Source organism: Eschrichtius robustus, chromosome 13, assembly GCF_028021215.1.
Source record: "Eschrichtius robustus isolate mEscRob2 chromosome 13, mEscRob2.pri, whole genome shotgun sequence".
NCBI lineage: Eukaryota > Metazoa > Chordata > Mammalia > Artiodactyla > Eschrichtiidae > Eschrichtius > Eschrichtius robustus.
The window spans coordinates 3009648-3028437 of record NC_090836.1 but is presented as its reverse complement, the minus strand read 5'-3'; the positions used below and the strand labels follow the sequence as shown (position 1 = coordinate 3028437).

Sequence of the window (18790 nt, the reverse complement as noted above, 5' to 3'; positions counted from 1 at the left end):
AATTCCATCCTTTAAAAAAAAAATTGAGTTTCACCAATCTATATTTTTTTCGGAGCACTGAAAAACTGCTATCACCATAAACTCAGGATAGATAGATGACTAGCTTTCTCTTCCACTTTCAGGCTTCAGACACCAGCGTTGAACAGCTTTTTTTAACAAACTCAGCGATCGAGTACGCAGGCACGCAGCCTGTCCCTGTGATTACCTTCGTGTCGTAGCCGTACGCCTCCCGAATGTCCGCGTCGGAGTCTGTCTCTTCATCATCATAGTCCACCGTTTGCCGAGGGGAAGAAGATACGCTGCTCGCCACCCGGTTAAAGGCGGACTGCTGGAAACTAGGTAAGTGTCCCTAAACAACAAGCAATCCCAAGGTGAGCAGAGAGACACACTAAAAAAACATGAGTAATTAATGTATGCTTAAGACCACCACAACGTAACAAACTTGCAAACTGGCTAACAGAATTCAACACTTAGTACAGATCAAATTGTTTGATTATAACGCTAAGGTCCACCCGAATGATACTTCCAGGTAATACTTCACTGAAACATCCTTACGTATATACCCAAAGAAAATCCTATGGGTGTACATGCAAAGAGGAAATTATGTGTAATACAGTTGCTGGCAACTTACTGTTATTTTCCTAATCTACTGGTAAGATAGATTTGATTTACTACTTACACACTGACAAATATTATCCCATGAAACAGGAAAAAAAAGGAAAGTCTAAACTTGCCTGTAAGTCTGGATTGGCAGCGGCTTTTTGGAGCTCTGCGCTGATGATCTTTTCAGTTTTCTCCCGAGCTGCCTGCTCCACCATCCGCTGGCTCAACACAGAGAGCTTGGCCAGGGCAGAGGACAGCTCACCTGTGGCCAGGGCTTGCCGGGCCCTGTCCTGCCAACTCATTGCACGTTCTGTCAGACACTGAAGAGCCTCTCCTTCAGGCAGCCGTACAGGCAACTTCTGAAGGGATACCAGGAGGGACAGAATAGTCTCTAGCCTCGGTCTTCGAGACCGCATACAGAGAGGGCAAAGGAATTTTACTTCTTTAGCCTGCCAGCTAGACCCTTTCTTCTGGGAACTTGACTTAGGAAGAGGAACACAGCTGTTATGAAACCAGTCTTTGCAGAGCTCACACTGGAGCATAAACCCACTCGCTGTCTTGCGGCAAATGCAAAATTTTACTTCTTCTATGCGGTCTACCATCGTCATCTTTGCTAGGTTGGCTGCTCTGAGGGAATGCATGGCTTCAATCTCTTTTTGCTCCCGTTCTTTGAAAACTGCCACCTGTGTACAACAAACATTTAATTGAAGGGAGTCACTGCAAAATACTCCAAAAGTACCAAATCTTCAAGGCTAAGGGATCACCTCCATGTTGTATCCTCACGGGGACAGAGTACTGTCTATTTTTTTTTTTTTTTGGCCACACCGCACAGCATGTCGGATCTTAGTTCCCCGACCAGGGATCGAACCCGCCCCCCTGCACTCGATACACAGAGTCTTAACCACTGGACCGCCAGGGAAGCCCAAAGCATTGTCCTTTTTTAAAAAAAAATCAATAATTTCTTAAAATTTGGGGCAGCATGACAGTTTCTGTGCAAACATTCCTCATCTGCAAAATTCACAAGTATTCACAATTCACATCAGTAGAGTACTTTTTAATTCTTCTATAGGGTGCAGCAGAAAGATGGTATGCCTTGAAATCAAGCAGCCTTGGTATGAGGCCTGGCTCTTGCACTTAATAGACTCCTGATCCGGGTTACAAGTTTTCTGAATCTCAGTTTTCCGAAGAATGAGAATACTACTAACCTCTTTTTGCTGTTTTAAGGATTAAATAACATATGGAAGTGCCTAACTTGGTGCCTGGCACAAGATAAACATTCAATCAATACTGACTCCTCATCCCCTTGTAATTCATTCTCTGGGGGAAAGTTAGATACAAATCAATTTTTATTTCTTTCTGGGACTTTCCAACTTATGTAGAAGAAGAATAACAAAGCCTGATGACTAATTATAACAAGGTTTTATGTAACTCATTTCAAAAAAGTATATAAAAACAAAATTTAATTATTATGAATATTGTCAAGGCATTTTCTTTTTAAACTCTGGTAGCTTTGAAGCAATTCTGAAATAATTTCCAGTGCTATTTTTCTGGCAAGACTAACTTATTAGGCAGGCTCTCTAACAAGAAATTATTTCCATCGGCCTCAAAACAGGATCATTTGTAGGCAGAAAGAGCCATATGAAGTCACTTAGTATATGCGATTCACTACTACTACATATTGCCCAAACTCATTTTATTTTCTACTTCCTCAGTCTCCTTGTAATTGTAACATATTCCTCCTACTCTCCAATAAAACCCATAATTTTAATTAGCTACAAACATCTTGTTGCACACTCACTATACTACTGAATGCTACTAAAAGAGGTAGACACTGCAAATGGCAGCTGCTGTCAGTCAGCTGGTATAAGTCCTTTGAAAAGCACAATAGCACTAAGCACCAAATGCTCTGAAATTTTAGCCCAGTAATCCCATTCCTAAGAGTCAAGTGTAGGAAAATGATTTGAAAAAAGGAAAAGGCTATACAAAGAAGTTCACTTTGCTATTATCCGTAACAGCGAACACCTAGCAACAACAAAAATGGTCAATATCAGAAAAGTGTTCAGCAAATTATGGATAATCCGATGGAATATTAGGTGACTATTAAAATAACAATAAAGAAGAGAGATGGAAAAGACAATGTTAGGGAGAGAGAACGGTAAACTTTTTATATACTTTGATTCCAAATATTAAAAAAGATGTGAAATATGTATAACCATAAAGCCAAAGATAAAGTACACAAAACTAAAAATAGTTAAGAACATAAAAAACAGTGATTCTGCTACTATCTTCACAGAATTCTGTATTCACCAAGCAAATTCAAGATGCACTACATAATTTCTTACCACTGTGGCTGTATCTCTGGTTTCCTCCAATCCCTCCTCCAGATCACTCAGAGGTTCAAGGTCCAGATCCTTTTCTTTTTCTTTTTCTATTAGTTCTTTTACTTTTTTCCTTCTATTTTTTCCACTCCCATAAATACCGATGTCAGTTCGGGGACTAAGCACCTACAAAAATAAAACCAAATATGGAGCTCATATTTTAAATATGGTTTAAAAAAAAAAAATCTCAAAACTGAAAATAATAAAATGAACCATTTACTGACCACTCACATGTCCTAGACACATTCTTATGAACTTCATATGCATTATCTTATTCAAAACTCCCAACAAGCCTCTGAAGTAGGTGGTATTATCGGCACTGTACAAACGAGGGAAACCAGTTCAGAAAGGCAACAGCTTGCCCACAGACACAGGGTTAGCACTAGGAAGCCAGTCCTCAAACATGAAAATATCTTACTCCAAAGTAAGTAAGTAATGCTCTTAACTACTATGTTCAACTGTTCAACATGAAAAGGGTAATGAGTATTGAAATTTGTTTTTCTCGCTATTCACAATAGCCAAGACATGGAAGCAACCTAAGTGTCCATCAACAGGAATGGGTGAAGAAGATGTGGTACATATATACAATGGAATATTACTCAGCCATAAAAAAGAATGAAATAATGCCATTTGCTGCAACACGGATGGACCTAGAGATTACCATACTAAGTGAAGAAAGACAGAGAAAGACAAATATTATGATATCACGCCTACGTGCAATCTAAAAAAATGATACAAATGAACTTATTTACAAGACAGACACAGACTCACAAACATAGGAAACAAACCTATGGTTACCAAAGGGAAAAGTTGGGGGGAGGGATAAATTAGGAGCTTGGGATTAACAGATACTACTACCTATATATAAAATAGATAAACAACAAGGTCCTACTGTACAGCACAGGGAACTATATTCAGCATCTTGTAATAACCTATAATGGAAAAGAATCTGAAAAAGAATATATACTTGTGGGACTTCCCTGGTGGCGCAGTGGTTAAGAATCTGCCTGCCAACGCAGGGGACACAGGTTTGATTCCTGGTCCGGGAAGATCCCACATGCCGCAGAGCAACTAAGCCCGTGCGCCACAACTACTGAGCCTGCACTCTAGAGCCCACGAGCCACAACTACTGAGCCCGTGAGCCACAACTACTGAAGTCTGCGTGCCTAGAGCCTGTGCTCCGCAACAAGAGAAGCCACCGCAATGAGAAGCCAGCACACCACAGTGAAGAGTAGTCCCCGCTCGCCACAACTAGAGAAAACCCCGCACGCAGCAACGAAGACCCAGTGCAGCCATCAATCAATCAATAAATTTAGAATATATATGTATAACTGAATCACTTTGCTATACACCAGAAACTAACACAACATTGTAAATCAACTATACTTCAATTAAAAAAGATTTTTTTTTTTAATTTGTGCCTCTGAGAAATAAAATCTTTCAGTGACAGAGTCCATTACAACAGCAGAGATAAGATCAGGCTGACTTCTTTTTCTAGACATAGTATTAGATGAAGTGGAAACAAGTCTGCCCAAGGCTCCAGATTACTGGTCAACAACATCTGATATTAGCCAAAAAGGAATCACCTGTGTAACCATGACCAGATAAACTGAAAACAACCCTCACGTCAGGTATTAAATCAGCAACTTCTGATGAGGGTGCTGAAGTGCACGCACATAAAGTAAACCGCCCCTCACCTGGAGCAACGTGTGGCTGGAATTCTTCTTAAGAAAGGTCCTCCCAGTCCGTTCTCTCCAGGCCCGTGCTGCCGCCACTTGTGACTCCACCTGGGGCAACGCATCAAGACGCACAGGGAGAGGGCGGCCTTTAGCAGATAAGCTTTCCAGCTGCTCCAAGTAAGCATAATTGCTGCCACTCTGGAGAACAAAGGGCATCCTTACACAATTTGCAATCTCTTAGGAAGTCTGGCAATATATTGTTGGTAGACCTCACAAAGACTTTACCGTTGATTTTTTCATTAAATATTATTCTTTGAACCTAACTGTGTCAATATCTCTTGAGTTAATAGAGCCTTCCAACGTCCTTTAAAAAAAGTTTGCGTAAATTCACATTGTCAAAGATTTTTGTTTTATTAATTAACAAGGGACCCAGTAAGATGTAAAAACTAGTTCAAAGGACAATCTAAAAACGAACATATATAAACGCAATTAGGAATGGGGAAAGGAATTTGCTAGTAGACGGAAACAGGTATTTAATATCATACCGGTCAATGGAATCATCTTGTCTACAGTGTGGAAAATCATTTGTTCCTTACAAATTTAATTGCTTTTCTACAGACTAATTCATTCACATTACTATCATTTTTAAACAACTGAGAGAGTTGTAAAATAGCTTGGTCAAAGAAAGTCTAAGGCATACACTCCTAGAATCGAATAATCCTGGATGGTTCGCCAAACAACATCCACCGTTCTACAGAAAGGACATCAGTAATCTCTTCTGCCTGTTTCAAAGGCTTTCACAATTTTTCCAACTACTACAGAGCAGTATTTTAGTTCTGATAACCACCTCCATTTTATGTCCTACAAACACAAACAAGAATGGATATTTTCCTTCTAAGTCACAATGTTTCAATATTTCCACGTAATGAAGTAATTATTGTTTTTCGAATTTATACTGCTTTAAATTTACTAAATAACTGAATCATTACAGGAAGTGAGGGTCAACGAGTAACCCATTCCAGGGACTTGGCAAGAATATCAGAAGTAGTAGGTTGGCAGCCTGTAGACAATAATTCAGCGTGACACCTCAGAGTGCATCAATCCCCCAGCAGACAGAACACATAACCTTTCCTATAAGAAACTGCGTATGTCCCCGTAACATTCATCACTATTCAGAAGCTATGAAGGAAAGGCATAGTGTTTCGCGCTAAACTGACATTCCAATAGTTACTTCCCACGTATTAACTGACATATTTGCCTATATATCCATTTTAGAAGTTACAATGAAACAGAAAGACCAGAAACTTAAGTCCAATTTTTAAAAAGAATAACGAGAAGGTTCTAGCCATAAGAGATATTTTAATGGTATCATTAAATCACTATGGTACTAGGATAAGAATAGACAGAGAAGAGAATAATTGAAAGAGAAAAGAAAGCTCAGATACAGATAGGCTCAAGAAATATCATATTTACTACTACCCCCTTTTGTGCCCAACTACAGCCATCTGACTATAGAATACCTTCTGGCTAAGCCCAGACATAGACAGCCTCTCCCAGGTGATGTACCCTAAAGGGCAGCAGAAGCTGTCCACTCTCTTAGAGCTGACAAGCCAGCCCTCCCACTGAAGGGAAGAGCTTGGTGAGGAACAGTCCTCTATAATCACACAGGAAAACCATGACAGCTACCTCTACTTGCAGGCTCGGTCCTTCAATCACAAGCAGCCAACTAAGGATTACCAGTCATCTGAGAACAACCAACTGCCTGAAATAGGCCGAAGATGAAACAAACAGAGGAGCTGTCCTGATGAAAATAGGTAATTTTAAAAAACAGAACAGAAAGAGTAGCAGTTAAGCAGGTCTCAGAAAAAGTCAACTGAAAAGAAAGTAAAAGAGAAGTCATTAGAACTTGACACTTAGAATACTCTTTCTAAGGGCAGCAGTTTAGGGGGAGAATTGGCTTCCTTTTTCTTTCAGTGTAGTTCTACAATAAACAGTATTTACATACTCAATACGGTAAATGCTGCTTAACGGTTTTGTAATTCAGAAGAAAAATTACGTATTCAAGCACACTTTCATCTCTATCTAACACTTAACTCATTGTTTTGAACTACAGATGTGTGATATATGTCTTGCCAACTAGAATATGCAATTTTGAGGTCCAGGGTTCCGTCTTTACACCCTTCCCTTACATTTCTGCTCCCAAACAACCAGAATAGTACCAAGAGTATTGTGGGGTTCAGTAAATGTTGATTTCATTTTCTTTTTCTGCCACTTATTTTAAAAGTAGTTGGGGGACAGCAGGGTGGGGTGGGGGGAATAAATTAGGAGTTTGGGATTAACATATACACACTACTATATATAAAATAAGTAAACAACAAGGACCTACTGTATAGCACAGGGAACTATACTCAATATCTTGTACTAACCTATAATGGAAAAGAATCTGAGAAAGAATACAAATGTATGTATAAGTGAATCACTTTGCTGTACACTTGAAACTAGCACAACACTGTAAATTAACTATACTTCAATTTAAAAAAAAAGTAATTGGTGTACATGGCAAAAAAGTCAAAGAACACAGCAGGAAATAAACTCCTACTGCTAAGCATTAACTAAATGGCTAATTCTGTCATCTTTCATAGCAGGGAGTCAACAGAAACAAGTAAAGTTTAAACAGGTAATATATATTTTGAAATAAAAACCAGATGGAAAAACAAGTGAATTTTAAGTACATAATTATTTTAGTACAGTTATTCTATTCTAAAGAATTAAAGGCTTAAAGGATTCATCTATGAGACAGCATTACCTGAATGGTAGGACAATTCAAAAGGCTCTTTACCTGAATAGCTTCCACTTTAGTTGTCCATTCTCGAGCCTTTTGTAAGGCTTCTTTCAGGGACAACACATTGGGTAGAAAGGCTGGAATGTTCTTAGCTTCATTCACGATGCTTTCTAAATTTGCCACACTGTGCCGTGGTCTTAAAAAACACAGAAATAGGGTGGAGGCATGAGGAAAAGTCAAACTACTACTACCAACACTTAAATAACATTTTAGAATGTGTAATGAACTTTCATACACATGACTTCACTTAATTCTTACCATAATCCTATAAGGGAGGCAAAACAGGTATTACCTCTATTTCTATTTTACAGACAAGAAAAGTTTAAGTCAAAGTAGATCAATTATTTTCCCCAAAGTCATTTAAAGTAGTAAATGGCACACATGAAACACTGACTCAGAATGAATCTCAGATCCCATGCTCTTTTTTTCACTAAATTACTTCTACTTTAGTTCTCCACAATATCTGAAATTGTCAGATGCGTATTAAACAGCTACGTAGAAAGCAGTAGTCTAGAAATCCATTAACGTTGACCAAGTACATTTAATTCAACTACTTTCATTAACACCTTGTTACACAAAGATGAAAAAAACATAGACCTTATCCTCAACTCATCAAAATACAAGGTAAGAATGATATTTGTACTGGGAACTAAGAACAAATTACTATAGGTTCACTACCACTGGAAGCAGTAATTAATTCTGTCTGGGAGAGTTGAGAAGGGTTTTGAATTAGGCCTTAAAGAAGAAGTATAATTTGGTCAAATGAAGGGTTAAAGGAAAAACAACAGGAATATAACGAACAAAGACATGGAAAAAAATTTAAAAATAAGTTAAAAATAAGCTTACGATGGGGGATGGTGAGAATGGGAGGTGGGGCAGGAGTAAAAGCAAGAAGCGGGGAACTTGGCAGGAAAGAAAGACGCGGATTGAAAACTCTTTTGAGAGTCATGAATTTTGCTATGTGAGCAACAGGAAGCTACTGAGCGTGGAAACAGTTTGACCATCCATGAATCCTGCTATGTGCTGGGCATTGTGCTAGGTCCCAGAGATGATGAATGCACAAGAGTGACAGAGTCCTTGCCTCAGAAACTTTTTCATCTGGGGGGAGGTGATTATTAATAAAAAGTTACGATACACTGTAAGTGCAATGCTAAAGGAAAGTAAAGATCCTATCAGAATATACAGTAGGGGGACTTAATTGACTTGGCAGTGAAGGAAGAATTCCCAGAAGTGACCTCTAAGCTCGCTTACCCTTTCTGAATAGGAACTAGTCAGGAAAGCTGGGACCAGTCACTGGGTAGGGGTGGTGGAGGTGCGCCACAGGGGGTGGGCAGAGGGCAAGAGTGTTCCACAGGGGAATCAAATAAACATGTGCAAAGGTTCAGAGACAAGACAGAACACGGCAGGTCTGAAGAACCGGGGGTAGGAAGCACTATGTTTAGAACACAGAATGCAAGAGGGAGGATGGCAAGGGGTGAGGGTAGATATTTAAGCAAAGGGCTAGATTACAGATGGCCTTATAAGTCAGGTTAAGGAAATGTGAACTTCATCCCAAGGGGAATGGGAAACAGTGAAGGGCTTTAAGCAAGGGAGTCAAACAGTCACACCTGTATTTTAGGAAAATACTAGTTTCAGTGCGGACAATGGCTTACAGAGGGGTGAGGTCATAGATAGAACCTGGTGCTGTGATCCAAGCCATCTGTAACAACAGTCCAGAGAAAAAGAATGAAAGTGAAAAACACTGAGGAAATATAATCAGCATGACTTGGTAGTTAACTGAGTCTGACGGCAAAGAAATAGAAGGGTGGGGTCAAAGTTAATTTCCAAAGTTCTGGCTTGTTCCAATGAGTGAAAGAGGGTATAAGTCAAAGAAAACAGGAACAAAGGGAAAGAACACGGGAAGGAGCTAACAAGGGTAATTCTGAATATGGGGAATTTGAGGTACCGATGGGACATCCTGTGGAATTATCTAACAGGCAGATAATATCTATAAAAAAAAATCTATGTTACAGATGAGAATTTGGAGTTAATCAGTATAAAGATGGTAAATGGAGACAAGAAATTAGATGAAATTTCCAAGGAGGTGTAAAGAGTGAGAAGTGGTCTAGGCCAGAATCTTGAGGAAAGCCATTCTGAAAGAGGCAGAGAGAGATGGTCAAAGACAAAGGAGGAAGATATCCAGAAAGGAACGGTGAGCAGTGAACCAATGCTAAGAGATGAAGAATACGAAGTATGCGTTTCAGAAAGACAACTCAACAGGAGCTAGAAAAGGGAGGATTCACCTTCCCACTATCCCCACCAACGCCATCAGTCCTCTCTTTACCAACTTTATTCTCTTCACGACACTATCTGAAATTTGCTCACTCATTCACTTATTCACCTGTCTCTCCCCACTACGTCGGCTCTATTTCAGAGCAGGGACCTTGTGTGTCTTTTCCCTATGGCCTCCACAGCACTTAGAAACAGCACCTGGAGTGTAGTAGGTACTCCATAAATACTCACTGAATTGCAAAGATCAAGGGAAAACCTAACAGTTCTGTAACTAGGTCAGTGACAGTGGAGGTGAAGAAGAGAGATTCAAAAGGCATTCTGGAGGCAAAAGTCACTAAAACTGGTTAAATGTAGGAAAATGGGAAAAAGAAAATTTTCAAGTATTACTACCAATAAAATTTCACTCAGTAGACTACTGTCAGTTGTATCAGGTATAGCAAATCATAGTCTGCATTCCAAAGTTATTTAACTTTTCCCATTTAATATGCTCCCACCTCCTAGAACTATCATGAATCTGAAGACATAGAGTAATTTGAATGTTCCAGATAGGAAAAGCTACAAACTTTATTATGTATTCTCAGTGGCATCTGGAGAGCAAAATATCCAGCACACATGGAGCCTTTTCTTGGCTGAACAGAACTGTGTTGATTAAATCATCTAAGGGAAAGCCTATCAAATGCATCCAAAATAAGTGACTGGCAAAGTAATTAAGTACATGGAGACTTTGGAATGACGTGGAAAAGGCTTTAAATTTGTGCTGTTATTTGACAACTATGTGATCTCTGTAAGCGTCCCAGTTTCCTCATCCTCACAAAGGAAATTACATACATACTAATCTTAGGTGCTGAAAAAATACTTTCACGAAGAGCATTACAGTCAAACTGATGGACGCTTTACTTCAATCTCACAAGTCCAATGGGTGCCAATGCTAATACCTCACACTCTCCTGCCTGATTCTCATCTCCCTCTACTTTCCTGCATGAATCCCCCACTCATGTAAAGACCACTTCACTTTTGTCACCTGAGCACATCCTACACATTCCTTAAGCTTAGCTTAGGATATTTCTCTTACCTCCCCTTCCACTTCAATCCCACTCATTCTTCAAGGCTCTATGTAAGTTCTTACCTTTCTCTCAAGCGTCTCTTCTGACCACCCAGGCTAACAATGACCTCTCCTCCTCTGAATCCTTCTAGCATTTTTCTGGACCTCTCAGTTAACAACATACTGCAACACAGCTTTGTATTTCTTAGCTCCTAACTAGAGTATCAGTAATGGAAGGGCTCTTATTAAAACAAGTACTCTGCACACAGTGTGCACACAATACTTGAAACTGTCTGTATGCAGCCCAATCTGGTAACTTAGTGACCAGCCAGGGAAGGCACAAAACATTTAATTAAGACCCTCATGTGCCTCCTCCCTTTCCACTCTCTAACCTAGTTATTAAAGACGTGACAGTCACCAACATATGTGTTCACCTTGCCTGTAGGCAGACCTTAGCCTTTTCTTCCCATCGCTCAGAGACCGTAAGGAGCTCCTGAAGCTCAGCCATTGCTTTCTCCACGGCATGGTGGGGTGCCAACCCCACCCCAGAGTCTATCAATTTCTTCATGACATCCAAAGTGACCTGTTGTGGATCTGACAGGGTCAGTCGTACTTCATCCAACCATCGAGCCTGCTGTAGCTCTTGCTTTAGTCGGGCTAATTCAGGTAGCTCCACGTAGAGACCAGAGCCCATATCTATCAACATCTGCAGTTTGGAAGAATCTGGGGTTTCATCCATCATGGCCTCCTGAGCACGTTCATGAAACTCTTCCACATCATCCAGTAGATTCTGAAAAGATCAAAAGAAAAAAAATAAAAAACAAACTTAAAAGATACAAAATGAGTATGGAATACATACAGTTCAGGCAAACTACCAAATTCCAGACTATCTAATAATCTCAGCATCATAGCACCAAACAGATATGATAAAGGCAAAAATATGTTTCTCTGTAATTACATACCCCTACTTTTAAATATGATTAATTCACTCAAAAAATATTTAATGACTGCTGACTTAGTTACAGGCACTATTCTAGGCATACACCATTAAACAAAAATACAAAGTCCTTGTCTTCAAGGAACACATATTTTAATAGAAGTGGCCAGACAGTGAAGACATGAATAAAATGTTTCGGTTAGTTTTAAGTGCTATGAAAATCAAATAGGGCAATACAATACAATGTAATACAAAAGTGATTAGAGGGGATTGGGGCGGAGGGGCATATTACTTTGCAATGACGGTCACAAAAGACAGATGAACCAAAACTAAAATGAGGAGGTAGAGGAGGGAACTGCATGGAGACCCGGAAGAGAGCAGTTCAGGCAGGGCAAATGATCACTGCAAAAGCTTTTAAAGAGGAACGAGCTTGTGTCTTGCTCCTAAGTGGCTGATGGGGGAGCAAAGTGGAAGCAGGAGAAAGTAGTTAAGGAATAAGCAGAGGTCAGATTACATAGTGCCTTGTAGATTAATTACAATGAGTTTGGATTTCATTTGAATGGCTCTGGGGAGCCACTGGGAGGATTTTAACCACATGGAAGTGGTATGATTTTATTCCTATTTTATTACATAATCACTCTGGCTACTGAATAAAAAATAAACTGTCTGGGACAAGAGCAGAAGAACAGAGACCAGTTAAGAAGTTGTTGCAGTAACCTAAGCGGCAGATTCCAGTGGTTCAGAGCCTAACTGAAGCAGTGGAGGTGATGACTCGCAGTTCACTCTGGGAGACGTTTTGGAAATAATACAATAGGAACACCTGTTTAGAGACGGAATGTGGTGCATAAGGGAAACAAAGGAATCAAGAATTTCGATTCATTAGAAGGCTTTTAAGATGTCTTTTAGTCTGCCAAAGGCAAATGCAGAGTATGCAACTGGATGTACGAGTCTGCAGAAAAGAAGAAAGGCAGTCAGAGCTGGGAATCAGCTGGACATAGGTGATATTTAACGTCATCAAAGAAGATATTAAAGAAAGGGGCAAGACTCCCAATATACTCCAAACTTAGAAGCCAAGCCAAAGAGAAATCAAACAGCTTCCCTAAAGAGAAGGAACTGTGAATTGTGAACCTAAGAGAACCAGAGAGTATGGTGTCAGATGTTTAGAAAAGAAAGTCTCTCAGGAAGGAAAGCATGGTCAACTAGCAAAACACTCTTACGACATGGGGTTAAAACAACACAACTGATACTGGACTTCACGGTTGATAACCTTTGTAAAAACCATTTTAGATACACAGCCATCGCCAAATCACAAAAACACACCACAAACTATCAAAAGATTACTAACTATGCAGATTCAGGTATTTGATACTTTTGAGATTTTACATATTCATTAAACCATGAGGGCCCTAGGTAATTTCAGAGTTCTGCATTTTTAAAAGTTCATGAACTAGTGATCACTGATACATTCAGATTCCTTTAACTAATTTTTTACATTTCAATTACATCTATGCTAAATGGAGGTTCTGGCTTAAAATTAATATAGAAAAAAATGTTCTAAACTAGCCTTAGTTCCAGAATTTTAAAGGGGGAATCAAGGACTAAGAATGAAGCCAAGAGATTCTTACTGCCTACTAAAAAACCTTAAATAGCAGCACTTATTTGAGGAAAGAAACAAAAGAACAAAAACACGAATCTAGACACACTGTTCTCTTTACCCAAAACAGGAGCCCATACTACAAAGGATATTACCCAAAAAAGAACGTGATACTCCACCTTTACTTGTCGAGCTTGGCTGATGACACATGGAAGACTAAAAAGCTGTTGGACAAAGGCCTTCAACTCTTCCACTGTCAGTTTGGTCCGAGTCCTCCCACTATCTGGGCTCTGCCTGATGTGAAATAACATTGAGACGTAAGTAAGAAAAATTCACAGTCATTCCCATATCAAAGGGGCTTCTAGTCTCTTCAGAATTCTAACCCAAGAAATCCCAGAATACTAGTGTTTGAGGGATTTCACTGCAGTGGTGATCACTTCCAAATTAAGTGTTTAGCTCTTCGGGTAACGACTCAAAGTTACAGTTCCTCCAATCTCACAAGTATTAAACATTTCGAACATTTAATAAATTCCTCACAGTAAAATGTTAAGTCCACTGATAAAACTAAATCTTCTACCTCAAGAAACTTAAGATGTAGAACAAAGACCTTTAAAACCTGGCTAAGGAGACTATAAACCCTCAGAAACTGATTCAAAACTATGTCAGTATGTGCATTTTTCTAAGAAAAGCGTCTCTAAGCTTTCGCCAGATCCTCCAAGGGGGTCAGTGACCCAATGACAGGTGAAGAGTCACTGATCAATGTTGCTAAGAAAAGTTCTCTGATAAAACAGAATATAAAAAAACATATAAAGCAATTAGAGACCCAATGTGAACTGCTATAGAAAAAGGCATTCAGATACAAGAGACGTGTTGGAATTACTAAGAAACAATACCACAGGGAATTAAAACACACGTGAATTACATGAAATTAAGGGCACATACTTCCAGCTCCGTAACAGCAGCCTCCCCAGCACCCAGGTTACTCGTTGCTGCCACCTGCCTTCAGCCTGTAGTATCGTTTATTTACAAATGCTTAGTACACACCTACGCTGTGCCAGGCATGCTTCAAAGCACAGCAATAAGAAAAAGGATGAAAATCCCCAACATTCTATCCTAGCATACCTTCTAGTGGGGTTGGGAAAGGAAGAAGGAGATAATATATAAGTAAATTCGTCTATCAGGAGGTGACAGGGACAGGAGAAAAACAAAGCAGGAAAGAAGAATAAAAAGGCTGCAATTTTACAGAGGTTATCAGAGAAGCCTCTCCAAGAATGCAACGTCTGAAAAAGACTTGAAAGAGGTGAGGGAATAAGCCACCTGGGTATCAGGGGAAGAGAACTCCAAGCAGAGCCAAGAGCAAGCGTGAAAGCCCTAAGCAGGAAGACACCTGTGTATACGAAGAACAGAGGGAGAGGGTTCAGGGTGGAGCAAGAAAGAAGGGAGGCCAGTAGGAAACAAGGTTAGGGCATTACTGGGGGAGGGAGAACACGGCCTCAAAAGACAGGGCAGGGCCTCACAGGCCAGTTAAGACTTTGCCTTTATTCTGGTCAAAACAAAACAAAACAGAAAACCACCGGAGAACTCAGCTCTTCTTAGTCTTACCTGTGCTTCTGCTTTTTGCTCAGAAGCAGCTGAGCCACAGAAGCACAGGTCTCAGCTTCTTTTACAGCATCCCTGAGTTTTCGAAAGAGATCATTTTCTGGATATTTCCTATCCTCAGCATCTTCCAGCATTACTCGTAATTCAATCAAATCTGTAAAAATAAATAAAAAGCCATATACTATGACCACAGAAAATTAAAAACCGGGGCTTCCCTGGTGGCGCAGTGGTTGAGAATCTGCCTGCCAATGCAGGGGACACGGGTTCGAGCCCTGGTCTGGGAAGATCCCACATGCCGCAGAGCAACTGGGCCCGTGAGCCACAATTACTGAGCCTGCGCGTCTGGAGCCTGTGCTCCGCAACAAGAGAGGCCGCGATAGTGAGAGGCCCGCGCACCGCGATGAAGAGTGGCCCCCGCTTGCCACAACTAGAGAAAGCCCTCGCACAGAAACGAAGACCCAACACAGCCATAAATAAATTAATTAATTAATTAAAATTTAAAAAAAAAAAAAAAAATTAAAAACCATTCACCAACCAATTAGCAGAAACACACCACAGCTGTGAAAATCTCACCAATACAATAAAAGCTTATGACCAGGTGCTCGTTTCTCATCCTTACAGACAATTTCTCTTTCTCAATAAGCCTTTAATGTTAGTCCACTGGTAACAATGGGGTTCCCCAAAATATATGATACATCTACTGCAAGTTAGCTGTTTGTCCCATTTTACATCAACTTTTTCCACTTCAAAGAAGATTCTCAAACAGGAAATTAATTCTGTAGTGAACCAACCCATTAGTCTCTAATCTCGTATGAAGCCTAGGGTTTCTCCTTCCTGGAGGAAAAACACATAAAACAAAATAACGCCTCTTTCAAAGTGACAACCATTTCAGTGTATGCTTAAAAAAGGAAGAAACTTAACCTTTCTTGTGGTTGAAGTTGGCAGATAATGCTTCTGTAACACGACTGACCCAAGTGTCATAGGACTGTGCCCTGACTTTCACACCATACAGCAGAGAAGGGAGGTCCTCTAATGGGTAGCGATATCTAAAAAAAAAAACACACCACACAAGAAAATAAAAACTTCCAAAAACCAACAACTTGAAAATAAATTAAAATTTACATACAATCAGCTTAAGGAAAGTAAAATGGCCAGGGGAACGGGGTTTTGGTATATACATAAAGAGAAAATCTAAGAAGCCCACCGAGTTTTAATTCAGGGAGAGACAAGGAACATGTGAAATCAACTTGATAAAACAACTAACTTTAGGTGCCAAGTTTAGGGCCAACTTTAATGGGCTGGTCCTCAAGCAAGGAGGCAAACAGACAAGAGGTTACCAGTCCAAACACAGGGAGGGGCTTTACAAAGGACAGTACTGACATTACTTTTAAACGACGGTAACAGAAGTTTTACAAGAAACTTCTGGATACCTGAGACATTTTTTCTGCATGGGGCAGGGGCACAGATCAGTTGGATGGTAGAGACACACGAGCCGCTCAGGATTACAGGCGCACGTGAGAGCAGAGAGAAAACAGGTGGTTCTGCATGCTGAACACTGTCGCTCATCGTCGGGAACAAGTTCAAACACTTCTTCTTCTGACATCAGGACACCCTGAAATACAATTGATGTCACTACATCAAGTCTTTCCAGTCTTTCAAGCATCAGAGAACTTAGTTATTAAATTTTTTTCTACTCTGACAATATAAACATGGGAGGTACGATGGCACATCATCAAAATACTTTCTAAAAACACCACCAGTTTTTTTTTATGAGCAAAACTAAACCTTGGTGTCTAAGAATGCACATGTGACTGAGGAAACATTTTTAAATGCAGGAAATGATTACTACAAATGTTAAAAGTCATTTTTTGAGGTAAGGAAAGGAACCTGTAATTGGGAGGTACTTTCAAGATGGCTGACAGATTTTTTTTTTTGCACAGTAAGCCAATATTTTTTTATTTACTAGTATTATTTTCTAATATATTTTGCCCTAAAAGCCTTTTTGTATATACAATTTTTAAAGGTTACACTCTATTTACAGTTATTACAAAATATTGGCTAGCTGATAAAAGTTCTATTTCCTGACCATACTGTGATGACAACAGAGTTTACTACATAATAATTCACGAAGTTCTGTTTGTCTTATGTGGTTTTGTTTCCTATATAAAATAAGAAAAAGATAAATCGAAAATAAAAATTACTGTCCCCAGGGACAATATACCCTTGAACCAGAAATATCAGTAATCAATCGATCATTAAAAATAACACTGATCAAATATATGCAAGGATAAAGAAATGTAACATTAAACTATGCAAATCTAAATATAATCTACTTCAAAAAGGCATCAAAAAGAAAGCTAATCTTTTTTAACAAATTTTATTCTATTTTTTATTTTTTTTTGGCCGCCCTGCTGCAGCTTGCAGGCTCTCAGTTCCCCGATCAGGGATTGAACCCTGGGCCCTCAGCAGTGAGAGTGCGAAGTCCTACCACTGGACCACCAGGGAATTCCCAAGAAAGTTAATCTTTTATATACAGAATGGATAAACAACAAGGTCCTACTGTATAGAACAAAGAACTATATTCAATATCCTATGATAAACCATAAGGGAAAAAAGAATATATATCTGTAAAACTCAATCACTCTGCCGTATAGCAGAAATTAACAACACTGTAAATCAACTATATGTCAATAAAAAAAATCAAAGTTGAAAAAAAAAAAAGAAAGCTTATCAAATTCAGCATGCCACTTTAAGAAAGTAAAGGCACTTGAAGTGCATTTTACAAAGACTTCCATTTAATAGACAAGGGGGTTCCGTTTACAGTTTCTACTTCCTTGAGCAAGGTACTTACACACCAGTAAATAAAGAAGTAAATCTGGGGGAAGGTAAATGCTGTGTATTATATCCCTTCCAACTTAGAGATTAACAAATACCAGCATATTAACGGATCAGAGAAGTTTTACAGTAAAGAATTCCATTCATTTTATTTTGGTTCTTTGAAAAATTCAATAAAATTGATAAGCCTCTAGCCAGGCTAACTAATAAAAGAGAACATCACTACAGATGCCATCCATGGACATTAAAAGGATAAATAAAGGAATACTAGGAACAACTCTATGCCCACCAATTCCTTGAAAGATACAAGCTGTCAAAACCTACACAAGAAGAAATAGACAACCCGAATAGGTCTGCATCTAGAAAGAAATTCAAACAATACTTAATAACCTCCAAAAACAGAAAGCACTGGACCCAGACAGGTTCACTGGTGAATTCTACCAAAGATTTATGGAAGAAATTATACCAATTCTCTATAATCTCTTTCAGAGGATGGAAGAAGAGGGAATATTTCTTAACTCATTCTCTGAGGCCAGCATTACCTTAATACCAAAACCAGACAAAAACATCACAAGTAAAGAAAAATACAGGCCAATATCTCTCGTGAACACAGATGCAAAAATCCTCAATAAAATGTACGCAAGTTGAATCCAACACTGTATATACACCACAATCAAGTGGGATTCATCCCAGGTATGCAATGCTGGTTCAACATTCAAAAATCAATTAAAGTAATCCTATCGATAGGCTTAAGATGAAAAATCACTTGATCACATCAATAAATGCAGAAAAAACATTTAACAAAACCCAACTCCTATAGCTGGTAAAAACACTCAATAAACTAGAAATAGAGTGGAACTTCTTCAACTTGATAAAGAGTATCTATTAAAAAAAACCTATAGTTAAAATGATACGTAATGAGAAACTTTCCCACTAACATCAGGTACAAGGCAAGGACATCCTCCCCCACCACTCCTTTTTAACATCATTCTGGAAGTCTTAGCTAAGCA

The 18790-nt window shown here is 39.2% G+C and overlaps 1 protein-coding gene across 2 annotated transcripts in view; it reads right to left on the bottom strand.

The window, feature by feature from the left end:
• The window catches only part of KDM5A (lysine demethylase 5A), a 77620-nt gene that overhangs the window by 18923 nt on the left and 39907 nt on the right, over positions 1 to 18790 (bottom strand). For both annotated transcript variants that reach the window (XM_068561778.1, XM_068561780.1), the window contains 10 exons: positions 16376 to 16557; positions 15867 to 15991; positions 14949 to 15099; positions 13526 to 13640; positions 11250 to 11605; positions 7500 to 7638; positions 4679 to 4858; positions 2946 to 3107; positions 735 to 1286; positions 206 to 349 (listed from right to left, as the gene is read on the bottom strand). In XM_068561778.1, the coding sequence (XP_068417879.1) occupies positions 206 to 349; positions 735 to 1286; positions 2946 to 3107; positions 4679 to 4858; positions 7500 to 7638; positions 11250 to 11605; positions 13526 to 13640; positions 14949 to 15099; positions 15867 to 15991; positions 16376 to 16557 (2106 nt within the window). The remainder of the gene's footprint in view (positions 1 to 205; positions 350 to 734; positions 1287 to 2945; positions 3108 to 4678; positions 4859 to 7499; positions 7639 to 11249; positions 11606 to 13525; positions 13641 to 14948; positions 15100 to 15866; positions 15992 to 16375; positions 16558 to 18790) is intronic.